This window comes from Plectropomus leopardus, chromosome 10 (genome assembly GCF_026936395.1).
Source record: "Plectropomus leopardus strain MGB_pleo_1.0 chromosome 10, ASM2693639v1, whole genome shotgun sequence".
NCBI lineage: Eukaryota > Metazoa > Chordata > Actinopteri > Perciformes > Serranidae > Plectropomus > Plectropomus leopardus.
In genome coordinates this window covers 37,634,171-37,649,170 of record NC_142185.1, presented here as the reverse complement: position 1 = coordinate 37,649,170, position 15,000 = coordinate 37,634,171, and the positions used below count along the sequence as shown (strand labels likewise).

At 41.5% G+C, this 15,000-nt stretch overlaps 1 protein-coding gene across 2 annotated transcripts in view; it reads left to right on the top strand.

The window, feature by feature from the left end:
• mylka (myosin, light chain kinase a) overlaps positions 1 to 15,000 on the top strand; it is a 69,262-nt gene that overhangs the window by 11,229 nt on the left and 43,033 nt on the right. Inside the window, exons 2-11 of one of the 2 annotated variants that reach the window (XM_088083829.1) lie at positions 370 to 517; positions 702 to 909; positions 8,250 to 8,295; positions 8,816 to 8,981; positions 9,082 to 9,247; positions 9,337 to 9,358; positions 11,234 to 11,432; positions 12,387 to 12,451; positions 13,226 to 13,323; positions 14,213 to 14,416. In XM_088083829.1, the coding sequence (XP_087939955.1) occupies positions 371 to 517; positions 702 to 909; positions 8,250 to 8,295; positions 8,816 to 8,981; positions 9,082 to 9,247; positions 9,337 to 9,358; positions 11,234 to 11,432; positions 12,387 to 12,451; positions 13,226 to 13,323; positions 14,213 to 14,416 (1,321 nt within the window). In that variant the 5' untranslated portion in view covers position 370. Of the gene's footprint in view, positions 1 to 369; positions 518 to 701; positions 910 to 8,249; positions 8,296 to 8,815; positions 8,982 to 9,081; positions 9,248 to 9,336; positions 9,359 to 11,170; positions 11,433 to 12,386; positions 12,452 to 13,225; positions 13,324 to 14,212; positions 14,417 to 15,000 lie in introns of both variants that reach the window. The other variant, XM_088083828.1, reaches the window with a different exon arrangement.

The window sequence follows — 15,000 nt, the reverse complement described above, 5'->3', positions numbered from 1 at the left end:
AATGTCCAGAGTGCTGTATTTATAATTTATGTAATTATCTACTGTATATTTTGATATTCAAAATGATGTGACAGATTTATCAGAATTTTTAAGTAGTTTATTAAAGGTCATTTCCTTTTTTCCTCACTTTTAAAAACGTTCCTGTCCTTGTTTTTCTGTGCGTGTGCGTGCATGTGTGGGGGGAAGTTTTCAGCTCATTTTCTTTCTTTTTACAATTTTTTGTTCATTTTTTGGTCATTTCTTCTTGAGTCGCTCGTTGCCTTCTCATGTTTTTGAAACAAATTAAAGTGCTTTACTTGTTTTTTTTTTTAAGGGTTAACAGACGATATGATTTCAATATCTGTGTTTATTTTTTGTCTGTCTCTTCAGGATGAGCGGCGTCCGTTTGGCTTCAGCTTCCTCCGCCGTCTCTACGGCAACAAGCCTGTCAACAGGATGCATCGAACCCCCGGCCTTCGTCCTTCCCCCCCGAAACGCCCGGGTGACACTGGGGGGGGACGCCCGGCTGGAGGGGAAGGTGGGACATCGTCTGTCCTCTGAGACACAAACATGGAAAACAGGAAGTTTCATATAGGGCATTACGACTGATTCAGGATGACATCATCAACATCATCAATATGTTTAAAGATAAAACGAGAAAAAGAGATCTTCACACTGTGTGTGTGTGTGTGTGTGTGTGTGTGTGTGTGTGTGTGTTTCAGGTGCGGGGTCACCCTGAGCCTCAGGTCACATGGTTCAGAGAGGGGAGGGCTGTGATTGGTGGAGAGCGCTGCGTCGTGCAGCAGAGTGGGCGGGGCACCTTCAGCCTGCTGGTGGGCGGAGTCACAGAGGAGGACGTGGGTCATTACACCTGTCGGGCGACCAATCAAGCAGGGAGCCGGCAGGTTACCGTGGAGATCCTCCTGGGAGGTTTGAAACTACTGAAATACTGTTTAGACTACACTGATACAACTGATAATACTACTTATAATAATACTGATACTATTTTTTTTTTTTTTTCCACAATCTGTTTATTAACATTTTCAGAATTAGACACATAAGCGACAACAATACAAACAATACAGTAACCTTTGGGCAATATAGTATTGACAAAGCAACAGTGCCAATGAAGACCAAACAAAGCAATACAAACCTAGGACGGGACAAGACCTAAACAATACAAGAATGATATTAATAAAATAAATAAAAAGAAAGAAAGAGAAAAAAAAAAAAATCAAAATCAAAATAAAGTACTACAGTGTTGGTCAGTTGCTGCTCGTTACTTCATGAGTAATGCAGGTGAGAATCCTGATTAGCCACTAAGAAGTCTCTTGGAAGTCCAGTTCTTGTACATATTTGAAAAAAGGGTCCCACATCTTAAAAAATTTTCTCAGGGAGCCATTCTTTATGCACCTGATTTTTTCCATATTGACACAATTAAGGATTTCTCTTATCCATACTATGTGTGATGGGGCTGTTGAAGATTTCCACTTGAACAGTATCAGTCGTCTGGCAAGAAGGGTGACAAAGGCTATAAAGGCTGCCTCTAGGGAGGAGAGTGGCACCGTGGACACACCAAATAGTGCAATCATAGCATTAGGTTTGATCAGTTTCCCAGTAACCTTGGACACTGATCTAAAGATTTCCCAATAGGACTGCAAAGCAGAGCAGGACCAAAACATGTGAGCATGGCTCGCTGGAGCTTGGTGACACCTGTCACATGTCGGGTCCACATCTTTATAGATTCGCGACAGCCTAACCTTTGTGAGGTGGGTGCGATGTACAACTTTGCACTGGATCAGTCCGTGTTTTGCACAGATAGATGATTTATGTACTTTGTCAAAGACATCCTCCCAGAGCTCCTCAGTAATTTCCTCTCCGAGATCTGCCTCCCAGAGTGATTTAATGGAGTTTAAGGAAACCATACGTAAGGAATGAATCTGAACATAGATATGTGACATCATTCCTTTCAGAGCCGGTGCTGGTTTAAGGAATGTGTCCAATGGTGATTCAACAGGTAGACTGGGAAACTGGGGAAATCTGCTACTAACAAAACTGCGAATCTGGAGATACCTGAAGAAATGCTGTTTGGGAAGGGAGAATTTTTCAGATAAATGTTGAAAAGAAGCAAAACTGCTATCGATATACAAGTCTTTAAAAGATTTAATACCTAGGTCGGACCAAATTGTAAACGCACCATCTACCAGGGACGGAGGGAAGGCATAATTTGCCATTACTGGAGCTAATACTGAATAGGTCTGAAGGCCAAAATAGCGCCTGAACTGATTCCAGATTCTCAAAGATGTTTTAACTATTACATTTTTCGTGTAGCTTGAGGAAGAGCTCTTAATGGGAGAATGAACTAATGCTGACAGGGACACTGGATGACAGGAGTCAGCTTCCAATGCAAGCCAGGCAGGCATGGGATGGTGTGAGTCAAACTGCAGCCAGAATTGTATTATTCTAAGGTGGGCAGCCCAGTAATAAAATCTCAGGTTTGGCAGAGCCATTCCCCCAAGTGCCTTTGGTCTCTCAAGGAATTGCTTGCGTATCCTTTGGGTCCTTTTACTCCATATGAATTCTGAAATAATGGTGTCAATTCTACGAAAGAAGATTTGCGGGAGAAAAATGGGTACACGTTGAAATAAATATAAAAACTTGGGGAGGACATTCATTTTAATTGAGTTAATGCGTGCAGTTAATGATAGATTAATCACTGACCAGCGGTCAAAGTCCTCTTGTACATGGTTCAAAAGGGGGATAAAATTGGCCTTATACAAGTCTTTAAATTTGTCAGTTACCTGAACCCCTAAATAAGTAAAGCCATCTTTTGCAATTTTAAATGGCAAATTTTGTAAAGCGAAGTCGTTTGCTGCTTTATTTAAAGGACCTAGTTCGCTTTTACTGAAGTTTAATTTATAGCCAGATATAACACCAAATGAGTCAAAAATAGAGAGAGCTGCAGGGACAGACATTGAGAGATTAGAAATATAAAGGAGGAGATCGTCTGCATAAAGAGAAACTCTCTGTTCTATCCCATTCCTGAAAATGCCTATTATGCGGGGGCTGCAACGGAGCGCAATAGCAAGAGGCTCAATGGCCAAAGCAAATAAAAGAGGGCTCAGGGGACAACCCTGTCGGGTTGAGCGATGAAGGGAGAAATATTCTGACTGGGTGTTATTTGTTCTCACTGAAGCTTGGGGGGAGGAATATAGTAGCTTCACCCATGAAGTAAATTTCCTACCGAGACCAAATTTCTCCAGAGTGTAGAAAAGATATCGCCACTCCACACGATCAAAAGCCTTATCAGCATCTAAGGAAATCACAGCTTCTGGCACCGAAGTTGCTGGAGCATAATAAATTGTATCGAAGAGTCGTCTCAAGTTGTAAAAAGAGTGGCGATTTTTAATGAATCCAGTCTGATCAGGGGAAATAATAGTCGGCAACACAGATTCCAAACGTAGGGCGAGCAATTTAGACAGCAACTTGAAATCAACATTAAGTAAACTAATTGGTCGGTAAGAGGAGCAGGAAAGAGGGTCTTTGTTCTTTTTTAAAATGAGAGAGATAGAGGCTTGATTAAGTGTTGGGGGCAAATTAAGGGACTTAAATGAGTCATTATACATGTCTATTAAAAGAGGGATCAATTTGTGATGAAATTTTTTATAAAATTCTACCGGATAGCCATCTGGCCCGGGACATTTGCCACCTTGCATAGACGTAATAGCAGTAGAAAGTTCAGTGGCACTTATTGGTTTCTCCAACTGTTCAATCATATCAGGTTGTACCTGTGGGATCTCAAGTGTGGCGAAAAAGCTATCAAAGTCCTCTATGTTAGAACTGGATTCGGACGTGTACAGTGAAACATAGTACTTTTTAAATTCCTTGTTTATTCTTTCAGGGTCTATAGTGATATCTGAGGATGTTTGGATTTGGGGAATCTGATGGGAAGAAGTGGTCTGACGTAGTTGATGAGCAAGCAATCTGCCAGCTTTGTCACCGTGTTCATAATAGTTACTTCTATTATGAACACGGAGTTAATCAACAGCATGGTCTGCAGTCAATGTATTAAATTGAGATTGTAGAGAGGCGTTCTTTGTACCGTCTGGAGTTGGTGAGGTTGCATATAGACTGTCCAACTGAAGCGATACACGGTTTGTTAGTTCAGATAGTTTTTCCCGTCTTTGTTTTTTCTCATGACTGGTAAAAGAGATTATTTGCCCTCTAATGTAGGCTTTTAAAGTTTCCCACAATATAGATGCAGAGGTTTCGGGGGTCTTATTTATACTCAAAAACATATCAATTTGGTCTGAGATCATATTTACGAAATTTTCATCAGAAAGTAAACGCACATTAAGACGCCATGGGGTTTGTGGCTGGATGGAACCTCTAAACCGGATACTCAAACTGACAGGAGAGTGGTCAGAAATTACTGTAGCCCCATATGAAGATGAACTAACGGAGGGGAGAATTCTGTTATCGACTAAAAAGTAGTCTATTCGAGTAAATGTGTGGTGCACATTTGAAAAAAAGGAATACACTTTACCGGTGGGATTAAAAATACGCCAAGGATCTGAAACAACAAACTCCCTCATGAAGGCATTAATCGTCTTAGCAGATTTTGATGGTGTAGTGTTCTTTGTGGAAGAGCGATCCAGCTCTGGACTGAGCCAACAATTAAAGTCACCTCCGAAAATGAGAAGGTGTGAGGACAAGTCTGGAAGATTAGAAAAGAGCTGCTTGAAAAAATCTGCATTATCCCAATTGGGGGCATAAACATTCACTAATAAAACCGGGGTATCGTATATCTTGCCAGTAATAATCAAATACCTGCCATTAGGATCAGAGACCACCTTAGAACATGTGAAAGAGATTGATTTGTGCAACAAAATTGCAACCCCTCTAGACTTAGTGTGGAATGAAGAATAATAAGCATGGCCGATCCACCCATTTTTAATTCTTGAATAAGCAGAGGGTTTAAAGTGTGTTTTTGAAGATAGATTACCTGGGCCCCAAGTGTTGAAGATGGTGCATAACCCTATTGCGCTTTATTGGGGAGTTTAGTCCCTTACGGTTCCAGCTAATAAACTTAACTTGGCGTTTCCATCAGGCTGTTGAGCTAATCTGGGTCGGTCCATTTAGAACCAATAAAGACAAGGAGGGTAACAGTGGCATTGGCAGGAAGACTGACCTCACAATAGATTTGGAAACTGCAGCAACTGACATTACAACCAACAGATACTTAAAAAACATGTAGAAAAGTACAAAAAATACACAGAACCCGCCCCCTTGCCAGCCAAGCACAAGCATCTCCCCAACTGAGATGCGTGCAAAAAACTCCTTGAACACAAACAATCCAAAATGCTCCATGGTAGCTCTAACAGAAAAAAACAGTATTGCTACCTGAGATGAATTACAGTGAATAACCATCATACATAAAACAAGCAACTGGGTGCCTATGAGTGGAATCGCAACCAGCTAAAAAGAGTAAAGGTAAAAAGGAGAAATGAAAAATTATAATTATTTAAATAAATAAATAAATAAATAAATGAAAAAACAACAAAACAATAGCTATATTAGGATTATTTATCAGAATATGAGATAAATAAATAATAAAAAATAACAATAATAATTGTAAACAACAACAAAACCAAAAAACAAATCAATTCAATTCAAACTAAGATAGTAGTTTCCCTTCAGGAATCCAAATGAAACTGCAGGAAAAGAAAGAAAAAAGAAAAAAAAAAAAAACGATCACGTGGACCGGATAAGGCACCTGGGAAATGTAGTCCGCATTAATGTAAACAGTCTAGCTGAAACACGCATACATGTGCACTTTCGCCTTACATCGTGAGAGGGACAGTTTACCACAGTTCTTGTTCACAAAATCCTGTGGCCTTAGCAGGATCTTCAAACCTGTGAAATGTCCCGTCTGGCATAGTGATTCTGAGTGTTGCCGGGTAGAGACCAAACTTTACCTCTGGGTAGGAGGCGGAGGTTAACGGCGCTTGATTGTACCAAACGCGGCTCGCCTCTTGGCCCACGGAGGGCGTATAATCAGGAAATATGGAGATCCTCTTGCCTTTGAAGAGAAGGGGGGAGGTTTCCCCATCGCTGTAAGATCTGGGTCCCGGACGTGGAAGAAGTGTACCCTCGCAATGAAGGGTCGAGGCGGGTCACCCTCCTTTGGTTTCTCTCGCAGGGCTCGGTGGGCACGGTCGAGAAGGGGCTTCTCGTTCAGACCAAGCAGATCCTGAAGTAGTTCGGTGATAAAATCAGTGGCACGAGGTCCCTCCAGTCCCTCTGGCATACCCAACACGCGTATGTTATTCCTCCTGGATCTGCCTTCCAGGTCCTCACATCTGTCATCCAGGCGCTTCACTTGTGTAGTTAGCATGCTGACAGTGGCTTCCAACTCGTTTACACGGGAACTGTGATCTGTGGCTGTGCGCTCAAGTTCCTGTACCGTCGCCTCATGCGCTTCCACTGCTCGCTGAAGTGGTTCAATGGAGCTTTTCAATTCTTGTCTCCCGGAGGAGTTATTTCAGAGCGCGAACACGTAGACAGGGCATCAATCTTCCCGAATATATCACTTTTCAACGAGTTCATCATTGACTGCAGCATTGTAGCATCAAGAGCGCTAGTAGCATTAGCCCCCTCTGTTGTTAGTATGGCCGGCTCGGGCAGAGGCGATGCTGCGCCTCCTCTCACAGAACTCCTGTTTGAGACGCTGGCGTGTTTGACATTGTACTCGATTAGAAAAAGAGGCCCAGTCAAGCTAGAAAGTTTTCAAAGTTCGTTATGAATTCTCTCGGACTAGTAAAGTGCAGCCTGTACAGTATAAAGACTATTTTACGGTCACATTCTCTCGGAGCAGTCAGGGGACACGTCTACTCTCCTCGGTGCTCCATAGCGCCCCCCCCCCATAATACTGATACTATTGATAATACTACTGATACTACTAATAATTCTGGGACTACTACTGCAAATATTACTGATACTACTTATATTACTACTGATGTTACTGATAATACTACTGACACTGCTGGGACTACTACTGCAAATACTACTACTAATACTGGTATTGCTACTGCAAATACTGCTAATACTACTGATAACTATACACTATATACTACTGATACTGTAAGAGAATGTGTGAATATAAATAAAGCTGCTGGTCCAGATGATATACCTGGCTGTGTACTAAAAACATGTGCCGATCAGCCAGCTGATGTTATTACTAACATTTTTAACATCTCACGCTCATGAGAGACTGTTTCCTCCTTCCCTAAAGACACTTTGGCGCTTTTACACTCCATGGTACTGGCTCTACTCTATAATACTCGCCTTTAGTGTCAGGTACTTTTCTGAGGATCGTTTCTTCATCAGAAAATAGTACTGGCTCAGTGTAGCTGGTTGTCATAGCGACGCTGTGGGACACTCCCACTTTCAGGGGAGCCACATTTTCCAGTGCGCACCACTAAACATGTGACATTTATAAAGTGTTACAACGTGTCCTCTCTGTCTCTGTCCTTCTGTCGGACGATGAGGAGTTCAGGTGAATACGGAAACGTAGGAATCTGAGCGCAGCGCCGCTTCACGCACAGACGGCCGCAGCAGGAATAAACACAGAAGTTAAATAGTGGAGACGGATGTTCAGAGATGGAAAGTAATGAGCGAATAAACACAACATTGACATATTACTTCTGTTTTTTATTATTTTAGGAACCTTTATGTGCAGAAAATATATATTCTGTGACACAAAAGTCAACAATTTTTAGATCTCCCCCTGAACATCTCCACTGAGACGTTGAGGTGGAGCTCAATACTTCGTCAATACTTCAATCAGTTATTCTGGTTTACTGGCTTCTATAACCTTTGCGCTCAGGTTGTGAAGCTTTTATGAATATGAAGCTTTTGAAGATGTAAACCCTAATCACATTATCGCTCTGCTGGACCGACTCTGTGATGATCGTATGAGAAGCACTTATTATAATTCAGCTGCATTTTGTTGCAGACTTTAAATGTCGGAGCCTCATTCAACCAGCTTTTATTTCTGTCGTTCACAGCGTTCGTTTTTAAGGTGTTTTTTTACCTCCTGTTTCACGTCCGGCCCTTTAAACCGTGACAGGTGTTGTGCAGATAAACTCGCCTCCTGTCGAAGTCATCGCAGCTCTTTTCTTGTTTGAATGAAGATGGAAAGACTGAAATAAAAGTCCTTCAAGAAGCCAAACTGTTTCTCTCATGTGCTCGTGTTTTTTCTCCTGCAGAGATTTCTGGGAAGAAGTACGGCCTCCCGTCCTCCATGAAAACAGGGTGAGCTCTTCTTCTTCTTCCTCTTCTTCGTCTTCTTCTTCCTCTTGACCCGAAGGGACAGACTTCAGACTGGGCCTGATCTCGATGCTGATGTCGATGCTGTTGAAGCATCTTATGTCACGTCTCTGATGAGGAGGAGCTGAGGCTCAGTGCTTTTCTTGGCTGAGAAATAATAACCTGAAAGTAAAAGACTTTTCTTCTTCGTCTTCATCTTCGTCTTCTTCTTCTTCTTCTTCTTCTTCTTCTTCTTCTTCTTCTTCTTCTTCTTCAAACATCCATGAGGACTCAATGATGAGCTTATTAGAATTTGGTGATCAAAGGTCAAGGTCATCATGGCGTTGAGTCCAACTGATTCTGGTGAACAAAATATCTAAAATTCATTCACTTGTTGTTACAAAATTTCACACAAATGTCCAACAGAACAAAATGATGAAGTTCTGATGTTTCATAGCCAAAATGTCAGAGGGCACCTTCACTGTGACATCATCATGTTTTCTGTTTATTTCCCATGATCCCCCAGGTGTCGCTCTGCAGTCCCAGCGGTGGAGAGCAGACCCAGTATTTGGGGTGAGAGTCCACCAAAGTTTGTCACCAAACCGAACCGCGTGTTCGCCAAGACGGGACAGACTGTGAAGTTTAGCGCCAAGATGACGGGACGCCCTCAGCCCTGGGTCATGTGGTACAAGGTGGGTGGAGCTTAGTGACAACTTTGTGATAGAGCGGAGGAATTCAGACTACATTAAAGTGCTGCCGTCTTGTGATTGGCTGCCGTCTCCACTTGTCCAGGCGGAGGCGGAGCTCCATTCCTGTGGGCGGGTCAGTATGTTCGAGCGCTCTGGTCTGCACTTCCTGGAGATAAAGGAAGTGCGTGTGGAGGATGCAGGAAGTTACACGTGTTCGGTGACCAACAGCGCTGGAACAGCGACCGCCTCCACCACGCTCCACGTCCAGGGTGAGCCGACCAATCAGAGCGCAGGATGTTTGTTTTGTGTCGTCGCGTCCTGTGAGAACTGATCGTTTGTGTGCTGTTTGTCCTCTCAGGTGTTCCTCAGGACTCGTCCAGGTGAGTCTCACCTGCGTCAGAAGGCTCATCAGGAGCTGACTCCCATTTATTTCTTCACTTTGGTTTAAAACAGCAGATTTCTGTCCAAACGGAGTCCGAGGCGCCGTCATCATCACTGAATCTGCTGAACTCCAGCCGCAGCTCCGCAGGGTTTTCACGCATTTTAAAAAACAATTTCTAGTCCTGGAAACTTCAGAACATACAGAACTGTGTTTCAGTTTGATCCGGACTCGTCTGTTTGGTCCGAGAGGTTTCACACCTGCAATCACAGGTGGACAAAGTACTCACACCCCTAAGAACTTTCACCACTCTGAAAATACTCTGATACAAGTAAAGGTCTTGCACTGAAAGTGTTGGTAAAAGTAAGTAGGCATAATCAGAAAAAAGTACTCAAAGTATTCAAATTAACTACCCAGTGCAGAAAAATCTCTAAGATAAAAAAAACCCTTGAAATTATAAAAAGGAAGAAAATAAACATCTCAAAAACTCAAAACAGTAAAAATAAGAGTTTTTTTAAAAATCGAAGAACCTCAAAATTATTTTAAAAAAAAGAAGAGAAAACATCCAAAAAAACTCAAAATTATGAAAGGAAAAAAATCTTAGCTCAAATTTTTATCAAAATAGTTGGCAATTAATTGTATGTCAATTAACTGGTTGTTTAATAAATTAAGTGTGGAGGAGTTTAAGTACTGTACCTCGGGGTCTTGTTCACGAGTGAGGGAAGGATGGAGCAGGAGATCGACAGGCGGATCGGTGCGACGTCTGCAGTAATGCGGACTCTGCACCGATCTGTCGTGGTAAAGAGGGAGCTGAGGCAAAGGCAAAGCTCTCGATTTACCGGTCGATCTTCGTTCCTACCCTCACCTACGGTCACGAGCTTTGGGTAGTGACCGAAAGAACAAGATCGCGGGTACAAGCGGCCGAAATGAGCTTCCTCCATAGGGTGCCTGGGCTCTCCCTTAGAGATAGGGTACGAAGCTCGGTCATCCGGGAGGAGCTCGGAGTAGAGCCGCTGCTCCTCCGCGTTGAGAAGAGCCAGATGAGGCGGCTCGGGCATCTAATTAGGATGCCTCCAGGACGCCTCCCTGGTGAGGTGTTCAGGGCACGTCCCACCGGTAGGAGGCTCCGGGGAAGACCCAGGACATGCTGGAGAGACTACGTCTCACAGCTGACCTGGGAACGCCTCGGGGTCCCCAGGAAGAGCTGGACGAAGTGGCTGGGGAGAGGGAAGTCTGGGCTTCACTGCTTAGGCTGCTGCCCCCACGACCCGACCCCGGATTAGAGGAAGAAAATGGATGGATGGATGGATTAATAAATTAATCATTGCAGCTGTAGTTGTATAACCCGTTTGCTAATTAAATTAAAATTAATACAAAACATAATATTTTAGAAATGCTTCTTATGATATTTATGCAAAACCTGAATCTGTAAACTAAAGTTGTTGATAAATGTAATGAAATATAACGTACAATTTCCCTCTGAGATGTAGGGGAGTAAAAGTATAAAGGAGCATGAAAAGAAAATAGTCAAGTAAAGTACAAATACCCCAAATTCATATTTTAGTACAGGGCTTCAGTAAATGTACTTAGTTACATTTTACCACTGTCTGTAATTGTGGTTTGGATCAAACTAAAACTGAACGTTGGACCAAAAGAGGAAGGACGCCCTGAAATCATCCCAAAAATCAAAAACACTCTCCCAACACACAGACTGAAACATCAACAGTGTGTAATGTTTTTATAAAACTTCACTGAGTCCTTAAATCATTTTGTTATATCATTCAACTGAATGTTAGAACTTTGTTTTCATCAGAGACAAGAAGTTATCGTCGACCCGGCAGCCGTCACGTGTTGATACTGAGGTCTCCTCCTGCAGGAGCGTCCACCATGCTGAGGACACACTCAGCAGGACCAGTCACCCGACAGCTGCTCCCACTGCTCCCAGCATGGAGTCAGAGCAGGCCAGGTCCAGGCACAAGGAGCAGCAGGGCCTCCTCTCTCAGACCGCCTCCTCCTGGAGGAGCAGACCTGTACAGCTCCATGCGGTGGCTGAGAGGAGAACTGCATCTGCTGAGGTCACAGTCAAATTTAATACTACTTCTACTGCTGCTACTACTACTACTACTACTACTACTACTACTACTACTACTACTAATAATGATGATGATGATGATGATGATGATGATGATGATGATGATAATAATAATAATAATAATAATATAATAATAATAGTAACACAATAATAATGATAATTATTATTATTGTATTACTGGCATTATTGCTATGATCATCCCTTAGTGACTGTTTGTCTCATTTTCGTCTCTTTTCTTCTTCCTGTTGTGATAACTGTGTGTGTGTTGATGCATGTGTCCTAAATGTAGTCCAGATTGTGTATTTGAGTGTAATCAGTGAATTTGCAGCTCAGCTCCTACAATAAGTCTAAAATACACTGTGGAAACTAAATAGTTACATTCAGACTGTTCAGGTCCAAAAATGCTCCATTGAAACCCATTCAAACTGACATTTTTGATCCCACAGCCATCAGAGCAGAAAAACAGGACTTGTATTATTTCTGGGTGTCATTCTGGGCTTTTGACTCTGAATTTGTCATTTTGACTATTTTCCACCTGATGAGGTCATTTTGACCATATTTGGCATATGGAGGAAATACATGCTATTTCCACTAGGTGACCTGTCACAGTCAATGTAGCTGCTGATCACTGACATATCCCAGACTGTCAGCAGCTACACTCACACACTGACATATCCCAGACTGTCAGCAGCTACACTCACACACTGACATATCCCAGACTGAAAATAATTCATGTTTTGAGGGGGTTTTTTTTTTCAAATCTAAAAACATAGTGGCATCATGACAAAAACGTGGCAGTAAAAGGGTTAAAATTCAGAAAATTGTTGAACATTTGATATTTATGATTAGGACTGATGATGGTTAAAGAAATAAACTTGATGAAAGTAGAATATCATATTAATGTAAAATATTTTAAGGCTTGTGTCTCTGTCTGCAGGTCCCTTCAGTCTTAAGTACCGATCCGGTTCAGACTGGTTCAGTCCAGCAGGCAGACAGCAGCAGGTACAGTCTCACCTGTCCAGACACCGAGCTAATGTCAGCTAACGTGTAAATGAGCTAATGCTACATGAACTCATTAAATGTTAGTTTATATCATAGACATTTATACTGTAAAACATTAGCTAATGTTACAATCATTGTTTGACATCAGCTATGTATACGTATGCAAATTTTACATGTTCGGTAGTCATATAAAGTAATTTTATGTCAGCTAATGTTACGTTAGCTAAGGTAACATTAGCTGATTTTTCATTGACTGATATTACCTTAGCTAATGTCACAGGAGCACGGTTGTTAATGTTACAGAAGCTAATTTTACATTTTCTTAAGTAAGATTAGATAATTTAATATTTACGATACTATGTTAGCTAATGGTACATGTAAGGTAATGTTGTGAAGGTAATTTTTTGTCAGGTTTAGTTGGTATTTTGCTGTATTATTTGTGTTACATTAGGTACATGTTGGCTAATGTGACATCAGTCAGTTTTTACGTTAGCTAACAGTACTTTGAGGCTAACTTGTGTCACTAGCTAACGGATGTTGTAGGTGTGATTGTGAATTAAAGCAGCTTTAATCCCTGAAACACAGTTTGTACGTGATGATGAAGATGAAGCTAGTTAGCTTTAGCTCAGTGGCTCTGGTGATTACGGCGTTTCTGTGAGCCTGCTGCAGCTGTCATCTGTAAATTCAAATGTAAAATTATTGTTGTTATTAATGTCAGTTATTGATTTTTTTCCTCTGTGAAACCTCTTTGGTGTTATTATCTGTGTGTTTGAGGGCCGGGAGGAGGTCCGTGGGGTCCAACCTGCGGTTCGAGGCCGTTCCTCTGGACCAGGAGGCCACAGAGGGAGCTCAGGTCACATTCACCTGCCAAGGTAAGTCTCACCTTTCAGCATGACCTGAAGTTTTTGAACCGCTGTGACATTTTCGGCTGATGTCACCAGCAGCTCTTCTTGGATTTAAGTGGCTGTATATTTACTTTAAGGATGGTGCTTTTTCTTAAAAAGATTTGAGTGATTTTCTTCTTTTTTTAATGTTTGGGTATTTTTCTCTTAGTTTTTTTCAGTGATTTTTTTTTTCTTAAAAAAACAACAACAAATAGTCCATTTTTTCCTTTAATTTTTTTGTTGATTTTTAATTTTCTGGGGGATTTCAAAAACTTTTTGGCAGTTTTCTTTTCTTTAGCACTTTTTTGTATTTTTGTAATACATTTTTTAGATTTTCAAAAGAAAATTTAAAATTAAATTTAGAATTTTGATTTTTGTTTAGTTTAAAAAATTGTCAATATTTTTTGTTATTGACATTTAGGTAATTATTGTTTTTTTTTGTTTTGTTTTTTTCTTTTGTTTTCATTTTCGAAATAAATAATTGACATTTTCTTCTTTGTCTTTCTTTTAAACTTTTTGCCACTTTTTTTCCTTAAAATTGTATCCCGGTTTTCTTTTCCATTAAAAATATTAGATTTTTTTTTCTTGTGCAATTTTTGGTGATTTTTAAAGAAAACCTGCCTTCTAAATCTGCAGGCCTGCCAAAATAAAAATTGCCAAAATTTAACATTTATCAAAGCCAGAAACTTAAAAAAACGGAAATTATTGTTGGATAATTTCTTTGAACACATCATGAGGATAAACACTTCCCTGAGTCCTTCACGGTCAATAGATAAAGGACATCATTATTTTCATGTCACTTGTGTCCCCGTGAGGAGCTGCACTGACGCTTCTCAGCTTGTAGACTGAAGTGTCCTCTCCTCTCTCCTGCTCTCAGTCTCGTCTGCTGCTGTTGCTGTGGTTACGTGGCTGAAGGACGGGGGTCCGGTGAGGATGGGTCTGCAGCAGAGACAGGACGGGACCCGTCTGTCTCTTACTATGGACAGAGTGAGACAGGAGGACCAGGGGACATACAAGTGTCAGCTGATCAGTGCTGCAGGACTCAATGTGGACTCTGCAGCGTGGACGCTCCGTGTCCTCAGTAAGACATGTCCCTGTCCGTCTGTCTGTCTGTCTGTCTGTCTGTCCTCATCAGGACATGTCCCTGTCCGTCTGTCTGTCCTCAGTAAGACATTTCTCTCCCGTCTCCTCTGACCGCAGCAGGAAAACCATTTTCTATTAATTAAATAAAAACGAGGTGATATTAAATATGTCCGTCCTGCGTCCTGAAGACGATCATGTGCTGACGCTCACAGTGTGTTGAAGTTAAACGTCCAGCAGGAGGCGGCACACTGTCTCATTACTGAAGACACTACAGACACATTGCCTCCTCTGAAGATGGAAACAGAGTCACAGTTTTGACATAAACACGTTTCCAGCTGTGACAAAAGACACCCAAACAAATGTTTGAAGTAATAAATACAATATAATGAGGTAAAACATTGTTTATAATATTTAGAGCACAAACATGACAAACATGACTTTAGTTGGGACAATATGTACAATCTGCAGTGATGTGGTGACTTCATTTACTGAGGTATAAGTACTAATACCACACTGTGAAGGGAAAATACTCTGTTACAAGTCAAAGGCCTGCCTTGAGAATGTTAGCTAAATAAAAGTAAG